The sequence below is a fragment of the Otolemur garnettii genome, unplaced genomic scaffold (assembly GCF_000181295.1).
Source record: "Otolemur garnettii isolate 467f Iridium unplaced genomic scaffold, OtoGar3 scaffold00078, whole genome shotgun sequence".
NCBI classification, from domain to species: Eukaryota; Metazoa; Chordata; class Mammalia; order Primates; family Galagidae; genus Otolemur; species Otolemur garnettii.
The window spans coordinates 1,851,208-1,875,166 of record NW_003852473.1 but is presented as its reverse complement, the minus strand read 5'-3'; the positions used below and the strand labels follow the sequence as shown (position 1 = coordinate 1,875,166).

Below are 23,959 nucleotides of genomic sequence, written 5' to 3'. Positions count from 1 at the left end.
GGGCCTCCAGAGACCACACAGAAGGGGAAGGACGGGCCTCCAGAGACCTCCAGAGACCACAAGGAAGGGGAAGGACAGGCCTCCAGAGACCTCACGGAAGGGGAAGGACGGGCCTCCAGAGACCTCACGGAAGGAGAAGGATGGGCTTCCAGAGACCTCACAGAAGGGAAGGACAGGCCTCCAGAGACCTCACAGAAGGGAAGGACGGGCCTCCAGAGACCTCACGGAAGGGGAAGGATGGGCCTCCAGAGATAGCCCGGAAGGGGAAAGATGGGCCTCCAGAGACTGGGCTGGCCCCTTAAGTCTGAAATCTTTTTAGATATCCAAAGAAGAGACCAATCTAGAGTTCAAGCAAAACAATAAGACAATGATAACAAAAACCTCAATGAAACTAGGTAAGATCACCAAGGCCAGCAAACCCTGAGACACCACAACAAAGAGCAATGTTGTCACCTTTTCTATCTCAGGGCACACTTGAACCTGCAGTTAAAATGCCACAGCACGCTTAAATTATGTTGATCAAAAGAAAGAGTTAATAAAAGGAATATACTTACTGTGCTTTGAACATTTTTCAAAAATAATTTAATTAACAATCTTTAAACATTTGGGGGGCACACCTAAAATCCTCTCACAGCACACAGGTTGAAAATCACTGATGTCGAGTATGGTAAAGAATGAGGATCCAAAAACTGAGACTGAACATGCCTATGAAGTTGAAAATCAGGCAACTGGAGCCTGGAAGCCTCAAAGAAGGGAGTTCAAAAGAAAATTTAGATACAACGTGACCTGCAACTCTACCTCCAGGTGTTACCTAACAGAAACACACATGTGCAAACACCTACAACAGTGTTCCTAGAAAGATTATTTTATAATAGCAAAAGAAGTGGAAACTTCCGAAGTGTCCATCTACAGAACAGATAAATTATAGTCTATTCCTACAAGAGAACACTGTACAGTGGTGAAATAAGCACTCTAGGGCAGTGGTTCTCAACCCACAGGAACTGTATTAAAGGGTTGCAGCATTAGGAAAGTTGAGAACCACTGCTCTGGCCATGCGGGCCAGCATGAATGATTCTCATAGCAAAATGCTGAATAAAAAGAGAAAGCTCTAAAAGGAGATACCTAAGAATAAATAAATTTTAATATGGGGTTTTAAAACGTGAAAAATACTACATATTTACAGGCAAACATATACATAGTAAAAGTATTTTTAAAAAAAAGTTGTGGTAACAATAAATACCAATTCACTATAGTGGTTACACCTAGGAGTATAGGAGGGAGACTACTGGGAGGGGACACATGGGGACTTCAGTCAGATTAATAATTATCACTCTTTTAAACTACATAGAAAATACAATTTTTTTTTGTACTTTATGTCTGGTGGATTTCATACTAATTTACAACAATAATTTTTTTAAAAGGTTAATGCTATTTTAAATTATTTTTGATCTGTTTTCACTAGGTCAGAAACTACTGCAGAATTGAGTAAAGTCAGGACAAAGAAGTGGTATTTTGATTTCCAAAGACAGAGGTGAAAATTGGCCTTGGTAAGAATCATTTCAGTAGAACAATAAGACATAAAAAAGTCACGCAGTGTGGCTAAGGATGGAAGGTGTGTGAAAATGGAAACAACTAGGATAGGCAACTATCCAAAAATGTTACACTGTAACAGGGAGCAGAGAAAAGGGAAATGAGATCAAAGGGAGATTTTTAAGATGGGTTTTGTTCAGGCTTGATTACATGACAACAGGAGGAAATTGTCACAAACAGAGCAGATGATGTGGAGTAAAGCGCAGGGCGCAGGACTACAGAAGCACAGTCCCTGAAGAGGCAGATGAAATGTACAGTACTACGGGAAGGGTCAACTTTAGATACTGTCAGGATTTTTATTTCCAAAGCTGCATCCCCAGTAGTATTGAAGCAGATATCCATAACATAATAGTGATAATGATAATAAAGGCAACTGACAATTTTCGAGCACTTGTAACATGCTGGGCAGTGGTCAAAGCACTTCATAAATATTTTCTCTTAATATCCATGTAATCTTTGTCAGGTAGGTTTTACTTATGAAGAAACTAAGCTTAGAGACTTAAAACTCTGCTCAAGACAGTGGGTGATGTGGCTCATAGCTATAATCCTAGCACTTTGGGAGGCTGAGATCAGAGGATCGCTTGAGCCCAGAGATTTGAAACCAGCCTAGGCAACATAAAGAAGATTCAGCATTTTGTTCTAAAAAATTAAAAATTATCCAAGTAAGATGGCATGTGTCTATAATCCCAGCTACTCAGGAAGCTGAGGCCAGAGGATCTCTTAAGGCCTGGAGTTCAAGGTCATAGTCACTATGATGATGCCACTGCACTACAGCCTGGGCAACAGAGACATCTCTATTAAAAAACAAAAACAAACAAACAAATAAAAACCCTGCTCAAGAGGTTCTCTATAGCTAGATTTAGGTTAGGTAGTGGCTGCTTAGCCTTGGGTCTCCTCATATATGTTATTTTTTATAGACAATATGGCAACATAGAACAAGAAAAAAAAACTACATAAAAACCATGCCCTCCATATAACTAGAAGCACAAAGTACCTAGATTTCAAAATGAAAAGAAAAACCATCAGGCTCAGTGCTCCTAGCATAGTGGTTATGGCGTCAGCCACATACACTGAGGGTGACAGGTTCGAACTCCGCCTGAGCCAGCTAAACAATAATGACAACTGCAACAAAAAAATAGCCGGGTGTTGTGGCAGGTGCCTATAGTCCCAGCTTCTCAGGAGGCTGAGGCAAGAGAACCACTTAAGCCCAAGAGTTTGAGGTTGCTGTGAGCCGTGATGCCACAGCACTCTATCCATGGTGACATAATGAGATTCTGTCTCAAAAAAAAGAAGAAGAAGAAGAAGAAAAGAAAAGAAAAACCATCAAACCACCAGGAATAATCCCTCCCGTCACAGCCTTCAAGGAAACAATGGCCAAGTAATAAAAACTGTGAGGAGGAGAAAACAGGAACTAGAAACTGGCCTAAAACTGCTCTAAAGTCACTATCCAAAGGAGAAAATCCACCCTAAGTTTGTAAATACTAAAAATAACTTGGTAAGTCGGAGCACTGACCACGGGAAAACAGCATAAATATACACATGACTGGAAGTGGATACTTTCAACACGGCTTCTGGGAAATAAAGGCAAAAAGGAAGGAGGTAAATCCTTTGACAACTAGGAGGTTAAAGAGAAATGAAGCAAAATAGGAAAAGCTGGTGTCCTGAAAAATAAAAATCAGAGGACACACAAACCTCCACAGACTACCCCAAAATTACTGAAAAACTAGACTTTACTGCAGCGATAAAAGAGGATGTCACTGAATTAGCAAGAGCAAGACCCCCTCTCTACCAAAAACAAAAACACTAGCCAGGCGCTGTGGCAGGTTTCTGTAATCTCAGCTGCTCGGGAGGCTGAGGCAAGAGGACTGCATGACCCAGGAGTTTAAGCTATGATACCACAGCACTCTACCCAGGGCAACAGAGTAAGGACTCCAGAAAGAATCACCTAAACTACCCCAAAATCACAAAATAAACAACAGAAAATTAATCAAGAATATACAAAGTTACTACCAAAAATTCAACACATCTCAGCAAATGAAATCTCTTCCTTCCAACCACTAGAAATACATGAAATGGAAGAAAACCAGTAAAGTAACAGTCTAAATTGAACTGAATATATTCAATCATTTAAGTATATGAGAAGTCACCTAGAATCAGAAATTAAAAATGTACAAAGAAAACCACAGTGAGAAATGAAAAGAAGGATAACTCAGGAAAGAAAATAAAAATCAATTCAAAAAATGAATTGTACATTACAAGTGGCAAGAGAGAATACTCAAAGGATAAGTAAAAAGTGGCTGTGAAATAAGGCAGAAAAGCAATCCGGAAAATAACAGAGATACCAAGAATTAAAAAGGGCCTGAGAAGCAGTGTGGAAATGGAAGACAAGGAAAGAAGGAATGACTTGTATAAAACTGGAGTCTCTGAAGAAGAAAAACAACACTATCAAACAGAATTAACATTTAAAACTATAACTCAAGAAAATTTTCCAAAAATAAATGATAACAGGTATCTGGGAAAATTAAGCCAGAACAATCAAATCTGGGGTACATCTTAGAAAAATTATGAGACTTCAAAGAAAAAAGAAAAGGCCCTCATGCTCTCGAGGCAAAAAGATCAAATGAAAAGGCAAAAGATTTAGAAGAGCATCCCTAATATACAAAAACAACACAACAATAGGTGTGACACCTTTTAAAAACTTGATGAAAATGTAAATCAAGAATTTTATATCCAGCCAAGTATCCCTGTGTTAAATTTCAAGACTATAGAGAAACAGTTTTCGACATAGAGGAACTCAGGAATTCAGTACTCATAAAATCCTTCTTGAGGAATCTATTAGAGGTTCATCTAACAAAAAAATGGTTAGAAAACTTCAGAAAAAGTGCTGATGGTGAGCATCTTCATATGATTGTACATCAAAAAGTAAAATAAAGGTGGAGGGGAAGGTGAAAGATTAATGTTCAAATGTTACAAATTATGAAACAAAAGAAATAATGCAAAAAAATGGGAAGAAAAGGAAAAAGAAGAGAGGGAAGTAGACGAAGCTCACTGATTCCACAAAAGGCAACAGCTGAGATGCCATTAAAAACTGGCAAGCAGGCCAGGCGCAGAGACTCACACCTGTATCCCAGCACTGTGAGAGGGCAAGTGAGGAGGATTGATTGCCCTTAGGAGTTCAAGACCAGCCTGGGCAACGTGGCAAGACCCCATCTCTGTAAAAGATGATTTTGATTAGCTGGGCATAGTTGTACATGCCTGTCATCCCAGCTACTCAAGAAGCTAATGCAGGAGGATGACTGAGGCTAGGAGTTTGAGGGTGCCGTGAGCTATGATCATGCCACTGTGTTCCAGCACAAGCAGCAGGTGAGACTCTGTCTCTAAAGGAAAACAAAAACCAAACTGGCAAACTAAATGCTAAAACATTAAAAAACAAAACAGGCATAAATATTAAGGGAATAAGAATGGACTACAAAGGATGGTAAGATGTGATACTTCTCTGAGTATATATTTTTCTAACAGTTCTGACTTTTAGAACTATATTAATATTTCACAGATTTAAGAATCAAAATCAGTGAGGACCCAAAATGAAATATAAACAGAAACAACCTTATACAAAAAAGAAGAATACCCACACTGAAGGAGGAGGGAAGAAAAATGCTATCCAAATTTCACAGTCACAAATTATTCTGCCAAAAGATGCTTATTAAACACAAAAAGAAAAACAGTAGCTTTACAAAGGGTAAACCATTGCAGGTCCCATCTTTGTAACCTGAGAATGTTGAAAAATACTGAAATACAGTATTTTGACTGTATATTTTAACGCTAAGGAGAAAATGAACAGTAGACAAATATTATCCGTTGGTAGTAGGGTTTTTCCCACAGGGGTATGCATTATCAATTCCCAAACTAGCTTATGTGTATTGAGTATAAGGGTGCATGCATGTCTGTGGGTCCCTGCATGTATATTTCCTAAATAATGAAAGCCCAGGTTTCTTGCTATCCAACAAAGGAATTAAATATAAGAAAAGAGAGAAGAATGAACACTTGTATTGAAAGTGGAGATATAAATCTAAACTCAGTTTTAATAAATGTAAATGTAAATATAATACAGATACATGGGGCAGCAACTGTGGCTCAGTGAATAGGGTGCCGGCTCCATATACTGAGGGTGGCAGGTTCGAACCCAGCCCCAGCCAAACTGCAACAAAAAATAGGCAGGCATTGTAGCAAGCGCCTATAGTCCCAGGTACTTAGGAAGCTGAGGCAAGAGAATCACCTAAGCCCAAGAGCTGCAGGTTGCTGTGAGCTGTGACACCACGGCATTCTACCAAGGGCGACAGGGTCAAACTCTGTCTCTACAAAAAAAATAAATAAATAATAATACGGATACATGCATGTATTACTAGCTCTGTCTACTGATAGGGTCCAAAAACAATAACATCCTAGTGCCAAAGAGACAGCTAGCACCTATATTTTGGCTTCTAAATACCATTCTCCATTAAAAGAGATCAGACTTTTTGAAGAATGGCTGGCATATGGAAAGTATAAGAGCCTCAAATATTTTATATAACCAGAAAGAGAAGATACAAAAATACATGAAGATGTGCCAAAAAGACACAAGCATCAACTTGAAGGGCTTCACATTAGTCAAATCTGGGACACTTTAAACATGAAATCAATAATGATACTAACAGATCATATGGCTAGTATAAAATAAAAATCCATATATACATGGTGATTTAAATAAACAACTGAATAAATAAATGGAGCAAGGGGAAAGGTTTTCCCTAATGTAAATTCTAACTAATAAGTTTAGAAGAAATGATTAAAACAGAAAAATCACCATTCAGCAAACATCACAGCAATAATTGCTGCAGGCAAGAATCATCAGTGAAAAAAAAGAGAAATAAAACATTCGCATAGTCTCAAAGGATCTCCCTATATATTGAACCTAAAAAGAAAAACAGCAATTTTACAAAGGAAAGTCTCCACCTTAGCCCAGTATTCAGTTTCCAGCACCAGTTCTACGACATCACATTCATAGCCAGGCCCTACGGATACTACGGACTGAGAAGAACTCAGTATCACTTCTGTAGTATTCCTGCCAAGTATTTTGGCCAAAAAATACATAAATCTGAATTTAATCAAAGATCAAAGAAGCCCAAATGTGGACATTCTATAAAATAAGTCTTCAAAAATTGTAAGATCATAAAAATCAAAGAAAAACCAAAGACCTGATCAAATTAAAGGAGATATGAAAACTACCTGCAGAATTTCATCTTGGATCAACAGTGGAACCAAAATAGTTCATTAGTAGACAATTGGTGAAGTATACATAGTTTACTTCTTATCTATAGTTTACATCTATCTATGTAAACTTATTCATAGTTTACTACTTACTTATCTATAGTTTATAGATAATACTATTTGAATCAGTATTAATTTCCTGATTTTGAAAATTGTACCATAGTTGTGTAAAAAATGTTGATGTTCAGAGAATCTTAGTTAAGGCGCATACAAGAATTCCTTGTACTATTTTTGGAACTGTTTTGTAAGTCCAAAATAATCAGACTAAAAATTTAATGAAATAAAAAGAATCTAAAGCCATAAGTAAGTGGTAGAGCTGGGGATAATCTTATCACACTGTGCTCTAGCACCACTGAACAATTAAAGAAATGTTTCCAAAATCATAGATACAGCAAGTAGTAAGACCACAAACTAAATCATAACCTAACTCCAAAGTCCATGATTTCATATTCTTAATTAATAATTAAAACATGCTATGAAAATCAAAAACAATGTAACCTAAACATTTATATCCTCATATTAATTTGAAATAAAAAAGAAATTAATTAAAAGCAAAAAAATGCTATGTAAAGGGAATAAAAAATCAATGCTATGTAAAGGGAATAAAAAATCAAGAGGGCTTTAAAAATTAAAAATATAATTGGCAGAATTTTTTGAAAAGTCAGTATAAGATCAGAAGTTAACAGTACCTCTAAAATTCAAATACAGAAAAAAGGAATGAAAGAGAAAACAGAGACAAACAATACAAAGAACCACCAATTATACTCCAGGAAGGCTGGGAAAACAAAAATGAATCAATCCAGCAGGACAGGGGCTAATAGGATTTCCAGAAAGAGAGATAAAGAGTCAATATTAACTAAGAAATAATGTAAAAAAAATTCCCCAGAGCTCAAAAGAAACAGGAGTATAGGAACTGAAAGGATCTACCTAAGTGCTGACCAGGACAAATGAAAAAAGATCTAGGCCTAGACACAACCACCATTGTGAAATTTCAAACTCCAATGATAAAAAGGAGAGGCTAAAAGCTGCTGGAGGTGGGGGGGGAGAACCACACAATCAAAGCAGGTCACCTACAAAAGAACAAAAATCAGAATAAGATTTCTATTTAGCAATATTAGACGATTTTTAAAAATGGAATACAACCTTTAACATTTTGAGGAAAAATAATTTTCAACCAGGAATTGAATTGTCAAATACAACAGCACAATCCCAATGTTTTGTTTTGTTTTGTTTTTTTAGAGACAGAGTCTCACTTTATCACCCTCGGTAGAGTGTCCTAGTGTCACAGCTCACAGCAACCTAGCAACCTCCAACTCCTGGGCTTAGGCGATTCTCCTGCCCCAACCTCCCAAGCAGCCGGGACCACAGGTACCCACCACAACACCCCGCCATTTTTTTGTTGCAGTTTGGCTAGGGCTGGGCTCAAACCTGCCACCCTCAGTACATGGGGCCAGCACCCTATCCACTGAGCCACAGGCGCCACCAATCCCAATGTTTTTTACAAATACAAGTGCTAGGAAAAATTTATTTCCTATTGCTCCCTCCTTTTATTTCAAAGAGAAAGACGTGTGATAACATATACTTATATTCATTTTTTTTGCCTTAAAGTAATGTAAAGATGTCCTCCAACAAAACAAGATGAAAAAAAATGTGTGTTTAGAAAATAATAGCCCAAACACTGATGAGCCATGAGAAAATTCCAAAGTTGACAACCGTTTAGCAAACCCAGAGGGCAACCAGTTGAAAATGGAATAAGAAGGTAGAGAAATCTAGGAGGAAAGGGGATGCCACACAATAGACGGGGTGATTGAGAGTTTTGGGGAGAAGAAGAATGAGGATATGGTAAACACAATGCAAGAAAAAGAGAGGCAGCGAAGAAAACCACCCAAGAACTCTGGGAAAGATGGAAAACTGCACAGTGAAGTCGTGATTCAAATACGGAACCACTGATCGTAATTAGAAAAACTAGTCCAGATCGGAACAGGAAATCAGTGGGTTTCATGAAGAATAATGAAAGAGACTATAAGCAGTAAAAAAAAATTCCAGATTAAGAAGCTAACAGTTTCTCTAAAAGGCATAAGATTCTTCTCCGTATTTTTAAATAAAACATCAGAAACTCAAGAAAACACAAAAGGCTAAGTCATAATCCACTCACAAAGCAAACTGAACAGGACATGATTTTGAGCAACCAGTGGCATTCAAGAAAGGGTTATCTATTTGAACTTCTCCTTTGAGTCAAATGGGACTGTATCACTAGAAACATACAAAAAGAAACACCTCTGTATGAGCAATATTTCCCTACTCATAGCAGTGCAAAAGCTGAATGTTAATTCTCAACAATAGGAATCAATGTATAAAGAGAGCATGGAAAATCTATATGGACAGAATAGGAAAAGAATGTGGTCAATGTTGATAGTGTCAAAACTATAGCTAGAGGTATAGTTATTGGGCTACTAAGAATTATAAATAGAAAAACAAAATTAAGAAGAAAAAAAACTAGGAAATGAGTAAGGAGGGCAGAAAAGGTAAAAATTACTACTTTTCATCAGAAGTACTTTACTTCAGAACATTATTTTTAGTAAAAATATGTTTTTTTAATTTTTAAGGAAGACATTCCAGTGACAAATGCTACCAAAGATCAAGTAAGAAAGAGCTAGATTTGGCCTACGTGATCACGGGTGACCAAGCAAAGGACCATTTCCATGTAACACTGTAATGGAGACCAGAGAACAGTGAACTGGGGGATGAATGGGAAATGGCCCAGCAGAACTTTAAGGATGAAAAGGGAAGAGGAGAAAGATTGCTAATAAGAGGGATTCAAAGTAAAGAGAAGGTGTTGCTGTGTTTATTTATAGGGAAGAGACTTCAGTAAATTTTTAATTTGATTGCGGTAAAGAGATGAAGACCGGTGATGAAATCCAGAGTACAGGGTGAAGAATCAAACCCAGACAAGGAGGGTATCTATTCTTCTGAAATAAAAAGAAACAATGTAGGGGTAGACTCAGACCGAGATGAGGAGGCAGAAAACTGGTGCGATCTAGCTAATGGCAGGATCACAGAGAGCTTTTGACCCTTAATGTGACCAAAGCAATAGGAACAGCCTACAGAAACGGTCATTTCAGACAGCAGAACAAAAACTAACAAGGACTTACTCTTAGGGGAATGGACTAAAGTGGAGGCCTAACTGCATGGTTGAAAGCACATTTGAGAATCATTTTATGTTACCTTATCTGTTGGTGGTTGAATTATTCTTCATGAGAATCTTTTAATATAACCAAGTATCTAAATCTAGAAGAGTATCTTTAGAGAATGACCAAGCAAAATGAAGTTTTACTCATTTAAAAAAAAAAATTTGCTACTCCTGGGAGGCTGAGGCAAAAGAATCGCCTAAGCCCAAGAGCTGGAGGTTGCTGTGAGCTGTGTGACGCCAGGGCACTGTACAGAGAGGGTGACAAAATGAGACTCTGTCTCTAAAAAAAAAAAAAAAAAAGTTTTACTCATTTATACAAGGCCTTAGAGCAAGTTAATGTCAAGGTAACAACAACAAGAGAGCTGTTGTACCTTCTCACGTTATGGCCTTGGATGAAAGGGACTCGAGCTCATCAACACTTCTAAATATATAATAACAGAAATCTATTTCAATCAACCAGCACTCATTGATATCACACACACACCACACACACACACACACACACACACACACGCGCGCGATTCTCACAATCCTGATGACCCTGCTTTACACACATTGAATAAAGAGACCTTAAGTATCTTGCCTAAAGCACATGAGCCATGTGAAGCTCTGAGTCAAAACCTAATTTGAGATGTATTTTGACCATTCTTAGTCCACTACAAGTTCATTTGGAGAACAACCAAACAGGAGAATTTTGAAAACACAAAAATTAGCTAAGATTTAATTAAGCTGATCTAAACCTGGGTATTAATGTTAAAATGTATGTGCCAAAATCAATGCTTTAAATTTTGGGAAAATTCCAATTGCATTATGAATTAAAACCACTCTATTTAGGATAATTCTAAAACTATTTTTTTATCTGTGTTCTTTCTCCTTTTAACCAATCTAATTAATAGAGTAGGTTGTTATTTGGCAACTAAGTATTACAAATAGAAATGTTACGTTTATGACAAATTTTAGAAATGTACTTTGAGTAACTAGTTCTTTTCAAATGGATATACAAATTATCAGATAAATTGGTGGTTTTAAACTGTGGGTGCCTTGGCATAATTTATGCTGTTTATATTTCTGTTAATAACCTTCCATCCTTAAAAAAATAATAATAATAAACAAATAACCTTCCATCCTAAAGCAACTCTGCCTCTGGGCATTTATGCTGAAGAACCAGTGCCATGCCAGGCTTGCCCTGAGTGACTAAAGCATGCAGATAGATTTTAATAAAATGAAGGCATGTTTCTCCTCCAAAGATTTGATTTTTAAATTAAATTATAACTAAAGCCATAATTTTGAGACTGCAAAATTAGATAACTTCATTAAAAACAAAACCATAGCAGAGAATGTTTTAAAGCCAATGAACCAAATTTTAAAAGTCCTGGGAATAAAAACTAAAGCTGTGATGACTACAGATATACATGGGTTATGTATGAGGTAGCTCCAGCTTGGGAACATCAGAGAATCAGGAAAAAATGGGCAGTGAGCTTAAAAAGAAGTATTTACTGAGCAGGTTCCACTGTGCGTCCTGGATTACTGGAACGTGATCTAGTCAGGCTCTAGTTTGACCACAGTTGTTTACAACCTTTGGCAATTTGAAACTGTGATTTCAACAATGCCATCAACTGACTAAAAAGTTCTGAGTGATGCAATCACAGTGATTTACCACCTCATACTAATGTGTTTCTAGGTTACCTTGCACATAACTGAAATAGTGAATGTATGGTTTTGGTCTCATGCTGTATTAAACATTACAAAGCAGGATTTTAGCCTTAAAATAAAACTTTATGTTCATTATTTCATTTACACCTAAATGAAAACCACTTTGTTTTCTGAGTCTACAATCAGTGCCATTCTCCTACTCCTGGTGCTTGGCACCCCTTACCCACTGATCTTACCCGGGCCTTTAATTGCCTTCCTTTCATCACTGCCTCTTTCTGTACCCTTTGACGCACGTTTCCGGCTAACACTGCTATGATTCCCTTCTATGCCGGTTCACCCTCCTCCAGGTGATGATCTGCTCACATTACTGTGATCCACACTCATCTCCACTTCCCCCTCTTTAAGAGTTACCAATGACCTTAGTCTCATTCAAATCTAAGCTCTTAGAAGGAAGTTTCACTGCACCTGAACTTTCCACTTCCTACTAGGTTCTACTCTCTTAATACCCACTTGCCTCTTCTTCTTTCCCCTATATTTTCCGCAGTTTTCTGCTGCTTAAATTGTCTCTATGACAGACTACTCTTCTACTCCCATTTTTTCACTTAAAAATTTAGGTTTTTAAGAAATTTACCTATATACAACCCATTTTTTATATTTTCTAATTTATTTATTCACTGCATCACCAAGGAAACCAAAATTAAGTATAATGAATAATCTTGTCAACCAAAAAGTTTAGAGCAAATACACATAAAAATGAATAAAAGAAAAAACCCAAATAAATGTTCACTCTGTTTCTTATCTAGCTTAAGCCTTAGGATCCAGGGACTTTGCATCAAATTTAATTCTTTCTATGCATAATCAGAAGCATCCATCACTACCAATAGAGTCACAAAGTGGTACACAGAGAAAAAAAGGAAGTATATGTATAATCCATGCACACACATATTAAAATTTCACATTGGCCAAGAGTTTTCCCTCATAAAAGTAAACAACTCTTCTTATGGTGCATGGCACATAAATGGGTTTGTTCCCAAGTGAATGATTTATTAGGGGCTTTATACAGCTAAAAATCAAAACTTTAGAACCTAAACTTTGTTTTTCAAAATGGATCTTAGGTTACAAAACTGAACATTCCACAAGAATAAATGAAGAAAGCCAATCCAGTCTTGAGTTTGGGATTAATCATCAGACTGTGCTTGAATGGTAAACACCAGCAGCGGCAGACTGTGGGTACTGTAACAGAGAGCAGTACACAGAGTGTGAGGACAGAGACCGGGAAAAGGGGGGAAAATGAAAATAAAACCAGAAGAGTCCTTTATCAACCAATGATGACATGTGCCAAGATCTGAGAGAAACAATCAACTCAACTCTTTGCAGCTGAGTGCAAAACCAAGCCAAACAGTGGGAACTCAAGGGAAGCAATAGATTATGTCTTCACCTAAATCCCTGAGAAACAATCAAAATATTTCTGATATACAAGAACAACGTGTCACAATTATTGGTCTTTGGGATCAAAACAAAATGAAAAGACTTATACCAGACTAACAAAACTTTATGTTGGAGAGAGTTACAATTGGCATAATAGAAAAAACACCTGTGTAAAAGTCTTCTGCTATAATGTCTTATTATTGCAGACATTCATGTAGATAACAACTAATCAAATCACTGATGACCCAGAAGGCATAAATCAGTGGGGTCTGACCTCAATTATTTCCCTGATCTCTTTTCTCCAATAAAAGGAAATTATATAATTTTATACAAACAAAAATTTAGAATAAAAAGAAATACCATACCCTCTCTTTTGAGTCAAATTTTAATTTTCCTTTTGTTCGTAGGTAGTATTGCCCTTTAAAATGATCCTTTCCACCAGCTCTGCTATACAGAAGTGAAAACTTTACATATTAAAAATAAGTATCAGTTCACATTAATGTACTAACAGAAATCAGAGCATGCTTATTATGAATAAAGGATAGGTATCAATACTCTAATGTTGTTTTATCCTCCTTACCAAAAGATTTCTGTGCTCTCCTTAGTAGCGAAAGATATATTGGAAGAGTCAGAAGTCAAAAATGGAAAACATAAGACCCATACATAGAGATTACCTTGAACTGATGCAAATTATACTGGCTTCTAACCAATCATACACTGACTTGTGTTTGGCACATCGTTTTAAATCCTTCTTTTCCTCAGAACTACAGGTTCCAATGCCAGCAGAGATGATTTACACTCGCCTTCAGAGACTGATCAGTTATGAAACACCACACAGCGTACCGTAGAGGTTGAGAAGCTGTGAAAACTGATACTTATTCTTAAAGTAAGAACATTATGCTTTTAAGAAACAAACTAATACTTAGTTGTTCTCTAAGTCATCTTGATTTTCCAGGCACAATCACTGTTTAGTCACATCCGGAGCAGCAACTACTGAACAGGCAGAGTCCTGCATGGTCACCCCACTAACTGCTTGGTCTCTTCACTCCTCTTACCTGATAATGAGCCTGGGCTTGCTGTGCTGAGTTCAAAGTGACATTGCAGAGTTTGCAGTACAGGGGCTTACATAGCTCCTCCAGGGCAGAGTCCTGCTCCACTCCCTTAGGTAACTCTTCTTCCCCTGCCAGAGGCAAGGAAGCGTCCTGCCCAAAAGGCTTCTGTGGTGGAAGCTGCAAGGATCCTGTAGACCTGGTGGCCACTGACATAGGAGGAGAGGATGAGGGCCGCTTAGGCGGAGGAAGCCCTGTGTGTTGCAAGAGGATCATCAGGCAGGAAAACCTTGGGCATAATCCAATGGGTGATGAGAAGCTGGGTCTTCAACTCTGAATCAACAGCAAGAAAAAGAAAAGCACTCATTTAAAACTGGGACCTCAGCAGTACCACACATAAAAGACGTCATACGACCTTTTGCTCCACTTCTCCAATCCCATCCTTGGGACTTCTTTCCTTTTACCTCATCTAGCAGACTTCCCCTGTGTTAATTCATATTGACACAATGCTCTTCCACTGAGAATGGCTTTATAGATTTGGCTTTATTTTGTTTGGCACAACTCCAACTGCCATCCCTCTGGCCCATGAACATTAATAGCATTGCAACCCTGACTAATTAAATCTAAAAGTCACATGGCTGAAATGGACATCAAAGGTCACCTAATCCAGACCCTTTCCCCGAGGCACACTTAGATACTCTGACGATAACCACTCATAGGCGAAAACACCACCAGCTATGAATCTTAGCAATTATCTCTTCTCCATCCTAAAAAAAAGTGTGGGGGGAGGGAAGAGTATCACCTCTCAGAATACTTAAGCACCTAAGCACTCAGAACTAGCTAAAATATCAAGAAACCCTAGTAATAACGCACAGAGTGTGACAGAAATAAATAAAAGTGTTCCTTCTGATTCAACTAGCAATATTAAAGTGGTAGCCAACGATTCCTTACAGAAATTGCAAACAGATGAACTGTGGGCCACATACAGCCACAGATGTGCTGCTTGTAATATACAATGTTTTGTTTTCATTAGTTGTCAACATTTAAAAATCAAGAGATTTGTGGCATCTTTTGATGAAAGGATGAACTGGCAACACTTGGCCCACACTCCTACCTGGGAAACAATAGCTAGTGCTCAGAAGCACTGCCTTCCCCAGGCCACCTCAGTCACCAGTCAGCTGTTGCCTGTACAGTCACCAGTACTTCTGTTACTTGTGACTCCCTGTGAGCTCTTAAGATTATGACCTCACCTCATACAGCCTTAGACCCGCGGTTCTCAACCTGTGGGTTGCAACGCACAGGAACTGTATTAAAGGGCTGTGGCATTAGTTAGGTTGAGAACCACTGCCTTAGACAATACTGACAAATCTCCTATAAAATCAAAATTACTTTCTCTCCTTTTAAAGGTAAATCATCTGCACAAAATAAAATATCAAGTAAATGTCCAACATACAATGGATCACATTATCATAAGCCCTACTATAATTCGATTTCCTCAGTCTTAGAGCCATTTCTTCCCCCCTTTTTTAATTAAATAATGGTCTCTATTCTATTTCCCTCAGGAAAGACCCAATTTGTTACAAGCTCTCTTCAGTCTTTACCAATGATTCCTTCTGCCTCCTACCCAGACAGCATCTTCTAACCTTGAGTATCTCAAAATGAACCACGGCACACCATTGAGTTCCCAAGATTCTAATTAACCTAAATTAGAATCCTCATTGCAAAATCTACAACTCCCTCTACTCTCTCAATACAGTACTATTAAAACCTCTTCTCTTGGTCAATAGAATATTACTATTTTAAGCTGCTGAAATTTTCCATCAGCAATGGAAATGTGTACATTATGGCAAGAATAGATTTACTAAAATGAATCATGTAAATTTTGAAAGTACAAAGTCTATCCCGTGTGATAACTACACAGCACCTGAAAAATACTATCAAGTAACAACTTTTATACTAGATTCGATTTCCAGAGACAGCAGGGGAAATCAGTCTGATGGAGAAATAATATAGTTAAGGGCAAAGTGCATACATTATTAGTCCCAGTATTTAACAATACTTCTACTTAATCAGGCTATTTAGAAAAACAATAAAAATATTTGACTCTTAAGCAGATGTCATATCTCCATATCTCTGGGAACATAAAGAAACACAATATAGATTTGGAACAGTTAAAAAGTCAAGTTCTCAAACTATGGTATTATTTCTTTCAATTAAATCAAGGTACAGACAACCAGAAAGCAAACACAGACACAGATACAGACATTTAAAGAAGAGAGACCATGGAGACAAAGACTAGCTCTTTACGAAGTTTAACCACCTAAGTGTAGTAATTCAGTGTTAAAAGTCCACATATGCTACCTGTACAGAGTGATACTGACGCCAAATTGCCACACACATGCTGCCGGTTCATAAGAGAAAAGGTAGAGGAGCATGTGAAAACATCTGGATAAAGGAAATCAGCATTACGAACCGAAAATCAAATGCTACCAAGTGCCTAGACATGCCCGGACTTGTTTTTTGAAAGCTCACTCCCACTTGAGGAAACTCATGGGTCTCCCCCAGAGTTATTGTGGGTATCCATCAAAATAAAGGCCTTTCTCAAAGCACAGAGGTACAAAAGGCCAGAGGTGACAACATGCCCTGATTTAAAGAAAAAAATCTTGCCAAACACAGACATATCCATTATCATGTTCTATGTTTATAATTTTTAGAGAATAGCTAGATATTCCAAATTTATTTCTTCTATCATATTTAACAATCAATACAGTAATGTCAAGTCCCAGAAAAATATCTATGCATGGCAATTACATCGTGTATTAATATCTTTGTAAACAAAAATTAACATAAAACATAAATCTGAAAATGAAACCAAGCTTTTGGTTAATGCATGAATGATGAAATATAGAAACTCAAAGCATACGCAACTCAGACCTGTTCAACTCCTACATTAGTTTAAAAGGGACTCATTTGAAGACTGATGTAAATATTCCTCAGATTGTAAAAACTACTCAATTGGATGCTTGCGGTGGCATTAATGATTTATGACCGTTAATGTCCTGGTTTAGAGAGGGGTTGAAAGGACATTTAAGGAAACTCAAAGCTTCACAATGTACCCTATTTAGAGAAAATGAATTATCATAGCACACTTAGTTTTCATGACTGAACTGGGGCCTACTAGTCACATACTCCATAAAGACAATCTCTTTTTGATTTAAGAGACTAGAATGAAGAAACAGGTTACTGGCACCTCAGCAAACTAGGGAAGTCTGTAATTGGTAATTCTGGAAATGAGAAAAGATAGCAAGCATTACTCAGAGGTCATCAGAACGCAACAAGGAATGAGAAGAGATAAAAATTACAAAAAATTATACTCAGCGGAGGCAAGGTATATCATATAAGGCTGGAAAAGAACGCAAGAAACTGGAGAAGAGGCCTTGGTACATCAGCGAATGTTCTCCAGTCTGCACTGTGACGCTTCCCCAGCCTAGGGACCCGTTTACATTTTTGAATCAAAGCTACAGATACTTCACCATCGCCCACGTAGATCTTGCATTCCTAAGATGTGCATGCACGCACATGAACTAACGCACACAAACACGCACACACCTCACCCCGGCCAGGATGCCATCACGAAACATGGAATCCCCGACTCCCACGGGGCGGGGGCTCGCCGGGAGCCCAGGCGGCTGCCCGCACGGCCGGCGCAGCCGGTACACGTGAAATGCTTCACGCCACCAAACAGGTAAATAAGAGCAGCGCCAGCCCAGTCACGTGGAGGGCGGTGGGGAGACCGCACCAGAGAGGAGCCGCCAGTCCCCGGCGCCCCGGGGCTCGTCCTGAACGCCCCGGGCGCCCCGCAGCCCGCACCTACCGGAACCCCGGGACGCGCCGGCAGCCGCGGCGCCCGCTGCCCGGGACGCCCGCCCCGCGCGCCCGGCTCGGCCCGGCTCCCCTCCGCCTCGCCTCACAGCAACTTTCTCCGCCGGCCGCCGCCGAGTCCCTCCACGGCTGAAGGCTGACTGTCAAAAGTCAGTCCCAGCCGCCCCACAGGCAAACAGCTGCAGGAAGTGACTGCGGAACCGGGAGGCGGCGGAGGAGGAGACTGAGGGCGCCGGCTCGGCGTCGCCACTGCGCATGTGCCTGGCCGAGCAGGCCCGGCGGCGGCTCCCGCGTCCCTGCCGGCCGGCTGCGCGCGGGTCAGGTGCCTGGACCGCCGGCGCCGGGCGCGGGGCGCCGGGCTGGGCCGCTGCCGCACACAAAGGCGCGCGTCGGGGCGAGCGTGTCCCGCCGCCCGTCTCCTCGGGCGTCTCCTGACAGCTCTGCCTCGGATACCCTGGAAAGTTGACCTGTAGCTGAGGTTTTGCAACTTTCATCTCCTACCCTTGAGGTCCAGACATTTGTCATGCCAGCCCCTCCCTCAGCCTGCTGGTCGCCGTCTAAGGCGCGGGACTGGAGCTGCCAAAATGTCCAGGACCCTTTAAATGACTGCGACTGAGTCTTTAAACTGCCCCTCTCTCCTCAATGGAGAACAAGAGTGTGGCTGCCTGCTCCGTGGCCTCCCATCACACAGGAACAACCCCACCCGTACACACACACACCTCTGTCCCCTGCACTCCATTAGAGTGAGAGAGAAATAAAGGAGAATTTCTCCTGACCTCCAGAGACTCAGCCTGCAAGACAGGAAGGACCAGCAAGAGATTGGCCAACGCTAGGATGTCACATCCTCCCTAGCCAAAATGGACATCTTCAGGGTTGACGTTGAGAGAGGAGCTGAGGAAATTCCAGATCTAAAAGTCTAGTTAGTAAATTCAACCTTATGAAGATTCGCTGATTATTTGTGTTTGTGTGTGTGGTAACCTATATACTTTAGGTATATAAAAATTTGTTTACCTATAACAGATTCACTATTTTAAGAACATAGTTCAGTAGTGTTAAGTACATTCACTTTGTTGTGTGTTAATTTTTTAAATCATTAATTAAAATGTCAAGGAGGTCTAAGTATAGTAACATATGCCCTAAAATAGAAAACTACTGAAGGAAATTAAAGCTGGATTTTTTTGGCAAAAACATGCACCATCCAATACCACCAACAAGCCAGAAATGATTGCATAACTACAATGATTGTTCAGCAAATATATATACACAGCTAGTATACACTGGCCATCTGGGGAGCGTAATCCATTATCTGAATTGTTTTCCAACTCTATATACATATACTTCGTCAAAATTTTCTATGCTACATTGTTTTTAAAATAATAAATACTACTGAAATCCATTCTCCAATCCTTTTTCTATTCAGTTGTAGAACTACCCAGTTCATATGCTTTAGCTAGGACCACAGCTAGGCCTTGGCTAGCCTTTCCAGACTGACCTCCTGCCAATCTCCTCACCTTTACTCAAACTTCCATCCACACCATTACCTTCCTACCTCTGTGATTTAACTCCATCTGCATTTTGAATAAAAAGATCTTTCTCCCCTCTCCATGCACATCCAAATCTTACCTATCCTTCCAGGCCTCATCTTCCATGACCCCCCGCCATAACATTTCTTTTGTGCACCTTGATAACATCTTTAATTGTGTGTTATCTCCTCTTATAATTACTTAAAGCGATGCTTAATCTATCCCATAAACTCCTGGAGTGTAGGAAAGACATGTGTCTTAGAGACTGCAAATCTTATATTTCAGTTTTATGCATTCTTGTATGTCACAATAAAAACCTGAATAATTGGCCAGGCAAGGTGGCTCACGCCTGTAATCGTAGCACTCCAGGAGGCCAGGGCAGGTGGATTTCCTGAGCTCACAGGTTGGAGACCAGCCTGACCCAGAATGAGAACTTGTCTCTAAAAATAGCTGAGTGCTGTCTCAGGCACCTGTAGTCCCAGCTACTCTGGAAGCTGAGACAAGAGAATTGCTTGAGCCCAAGTGTTTGAGGTTGCTATGAGCTCTGACACCACAGCATTCTGCCAAGGGCAACAAAGTGAGGCTGTCTCAAAAAATAAAAAATAAAAACATGAAAAATTCCATGTCCTCTGTGCCTGGTCTTACACTCTTCTTAGACAGCTAGGGCATTTCCTTCCCTGCCTCAGGAGGAAAGAAAGTAATACTCAAAATGACACAGAAAATAGTCTCACGAATCAGAGCTTTGGGTTTGGAATAGCTAGAATTCATGAGGTGCAGCTCCTGAAGAGCCAAAATAAAAATAGATCAGAAATAATTTGCCAATTTTGCTGTCAAAAACAAACCAAAAATCCCCCAAATCTCAAAGGCCTGTGGCCACAAAGGTTTGTCTCTTTCTTGAATTACATGCTGTGTGTCAGCGGAGGTTCTGTTTCTTGGCTCTTCTCTTTCCCGCACCCAGGCTAATGGAGCAGCCCCTATGTGGGACCTGGCAATTCTCACGGCAAACGGGAAGATCCAGAGAGCTGCCAGAAACTTGCAAAGCCTCTAAAACTGATTCTCCAAGATATCATGATGTGTCCATTCAAATCCCATTGGCCAACGCCTTTGGTATCTCCCAAATCAATGGAGAAGAAGTCAATTGCATCTATAGGCCAATCACATGGCAATGGTCATGGATTATAATCTTTTAGTGGAGAGGACAGCTGTGGTTAACTGTAAACAGTAATACAATCAATTTGCCACAAACTAAGAGAACAAGTCTCCTCACCTCAAAAATGTTGGCGTATATATCCAAGAAAGGCCTGTGCCACTCCTACCTCCACCCCCAGTGCCTGGGATTAGTTTGAAAGAAGCTGTGGATATAGAAATAATAGAACTCCCAGATGCATTTGAAGATCTAAAAATCAAGGACGTCTGTTATTTATTCCCAAAGGAGATCGAAACAGCAACCAAGACTTCTCCTCAATGAGCCAACAGAGAGTGAGATGTCAGCATAAAGTGTTTGGGCATGAAGAGCCAGAGGAATGCCCCTAAACCTGTTCTGTTTTAAAGTATTTATGGTATTTAAAACCATTCAAAGGAGCTGAGGGAGGGCTGTAATAAGTTGAAGAGCCTTCAAGTAAGAAAGAGGAAGGACAGAACTGAAAGCACAGATCAGATATCTGAAATCAATGGAAAAGTGGACATCAATTTCTGAGGTCAAAGCCAAGGTGTGTTTGTACCTATCAACCAGATACCTTTCCTTGCCACCTGGCACCCCCACGCCTCCCCCTCAAATGTTAAGACTACCCTCAGGAAATCAGGGGGCGGGAAGGAGACGATTTTGATTGCATTTTAGCCAAAAATGACTTGAGGACAAGAGGTATCTGTGGGTTATGGCAGTGAATGTTGAATTGGCTAAATTTTCTCGCTTTAGGAGAAACAAAGTCTCAATATTGAGACTAATTTTAATTACTTTTTAAAAGAATTTTTTTGCACATTTGAGTTTTATGACCTGATACAGCATAGCCAGTATATTTGTATGACATTGGTTGACCAAATAAATGTACGAATGAATGAAGGATTTGTTTCCTCCCTTCTATATTACATGATAGTGCCTGACAATTGTACTTCACAGAAATGATGTCCTTTTAGTGTAATTATTATGTGAGAGGTGTCAGGGGGAAACTTCATATTAAAACAAGGATAATTATTTTTCATTATGCTAGATCTCATCTACATTTTGTATTAATTGGTTTACTGAGAAGATGTTTCTAACACACTTACTTTTCGTGGCATGTGTTCAATTGTTGCAGAATCTAAGCCAGAAATGTTCATGCTGTCCCCACAATGGGGAGATGTACCTTCCCCATGTGCTAACATGTCGGGCTGTATCCCCTCGTATATGGAAATCGTATCATCCTTTAAGACTCCACATGCTTTTGCTCTCTTACCCAGGTCATGATGCATCACGTCTTCCAGACTTACTTCTTTGTTTAAATCTGTCAGAGAAAGCCTCTAGAATTCTTTGTCACTCTCCTCTGCTTTTCAGCGTAATCCTTTCTTTACATTCAAAGCAATGCAATACAACAAAAATCTCAAAGCAAGAAAAATAACTTTGCAGGCATTTTAATAACATTTTAACATTTTTTTTACCAAAAAATAAAATATAGAGAAATAGTGGAAAGATGCCAAGAGCTATGGCACAGTTTTTTTCACTTTCCCAAATTCCCCTCATTAAATAAATGGATCAAGTGGGTACTACCATAACAAAATATTCCCCCAAAACCCAAAATATAAATGTGGGAGAGAAACCACCAACAGTTACGAGACTTGTATGTTGGCAGCAGAATAAAGCAGAGAGAAATAACAGGGCAATGGACAGACCTGAGTGACCACAGGGCACTCTGCCCTCCATATCCAGGGGCTTCTGTACCCAGGGCCTCAAGCAACTAGGATCAAAAATATTCAAAAATGGGTAGCACCTGTGGCTCAGTGAGTAGGGTACCGGCCCCATAAACGGAGGGTGGTGGGTTCGAACCTAGCCCCAGCAAACTGTAACAAAAAAAATACCCAGGTGTTATGGTGGCTGTAGTCCCAGCTACTCAGGGAGGCTGAAGCAAGAGAATCGCCTAAGTCCAAGAGCTGGAGGTTGCTGTGAGCTATGACACCCCGGCACTCTACCAAAGGCAACAGAGTGAGACTCAGTCTCTAAAAAAATAATAATAATTAAAAAAATAAAAATATCTGATAGAAATAATGTTACAATAATAATACTAAAAGTAAAAATAATACAATGTAACAACTATTTATAGATCATTGTATTATGTATTATAAGCAATCTAGAGATGATTTAAAATGTAGAGGAAGATGTGCTTACGTTATGTGCAAATATCGTACTATTTTATTTGAAGGGCTTAAGCATCCTTGAATTTGGGGCAGGGGTGTGTGTGTCTTGAAACGAAACCTCCTGGGATACGAAGGGAAGGCTGTGGCTGATGGGACTCCCCAGGAAGCTGGGAGGGCCACGCTGAAAATAGCAGCTGAAACCCAGGAGATTTGCACATCCCAAGAACGGATTCATGCAGTAGCTAAGGGGTGAGTTCTGAAGAGTCTGCAGCAGTTGGGGGCCCATAAGCTCTCAGAACTAACTAATCCAAACTCCCTTCCCATACTGAAGAGAAAATTCTGGGAACAGGATCCAAATGGTATAGCTCAGACAAATAGGAAAGAAGAAATCCATAAGAGGGGAAAGAGCCAGGAGATCTCAGAAAGCAAGCACCACCTTTGTGAACTGTGTGAGGACCAGAGAAAAGAGACTCCAGAGTCTGGAGTTAGAAGTTAGACCTGTAGGTTCCTCTGCCAGCTGGCGAGAAGTAAGAGGGCAGAGAAACATGTTAAACTGCACTGTGGGCATGCACTCAGCAAGATGTGGCATATAGGACAATGACCTGATTTCCACAATTAAATTGCACAGTAAAAGGGGGACAGAGGATTAAAAGGGAATGCACAGAGTTTTTTTTTTTTTAAGTCTTAAAAGTTTTTACAACATTAGCAGAAACAAATTACAGTGTCTAAAAATGAATGTTTGGGTGATATGCCATAACAAAAAGCAAAGAATTAATTACCACAAAAATCAGGATAATGGTTATTTTCCTGTGAGGAATGTATGAATGGGAGAAGGAACATGGAAGAACGTTTCTGGACTAGCTGGAAAATTTCCATTTCTTCATATGGGTGGTGATCAAGAAATAGAACTTATAATAATAATTAAGCTGTGTTTTTGTTTTATGCATTTGTCAATATCTATGTTATTTGTTGTTGTTGTTGTTGTTGAGACATAGTCTCATTATCCTGCC

At 39.5% G+C, this 23,959-nt stretch overlaps 1 protein-coding gene across 3 annotated transcripts in view; it reads right to left on the bottom strand.

Moving 5' to 3' along the window:
• ZMAT3 (zinc finger matrin-type 3) overlaps window positions 1–18,289 on the bottom strand; it is a 35,729-nt gene extending 17,440 nt beyond the window's left edge. For 2 of the 3 annotated variants that reach the window (XM_012807915.2, XM_023515768.1), the window contains exons 1-2: window positions 18,092–18,289; window positions 14,224–14,550 (exon numbers count right to left, since the gene is read on the bottom strand). In XM_012807915.2, coding sequence (XP_012663369.1) covers window positions 14,224–14,493 — 270 coding nt within the window. In that variant the 5' untranslated portion in view covers window positions 14,494–14,550; window positions 18,092–18,289. Of the gene's footprint in view, window positions 1–14,223; window positions 14,551–17,831; window positions 17,893–18,091 lie in introns of those variants that run through there. The other variant, XM_023515767.1, reaches the window with a different exon arrangement.
• Window positions 18,290–23,959: the final 5,670 nt, after the last annotated feature.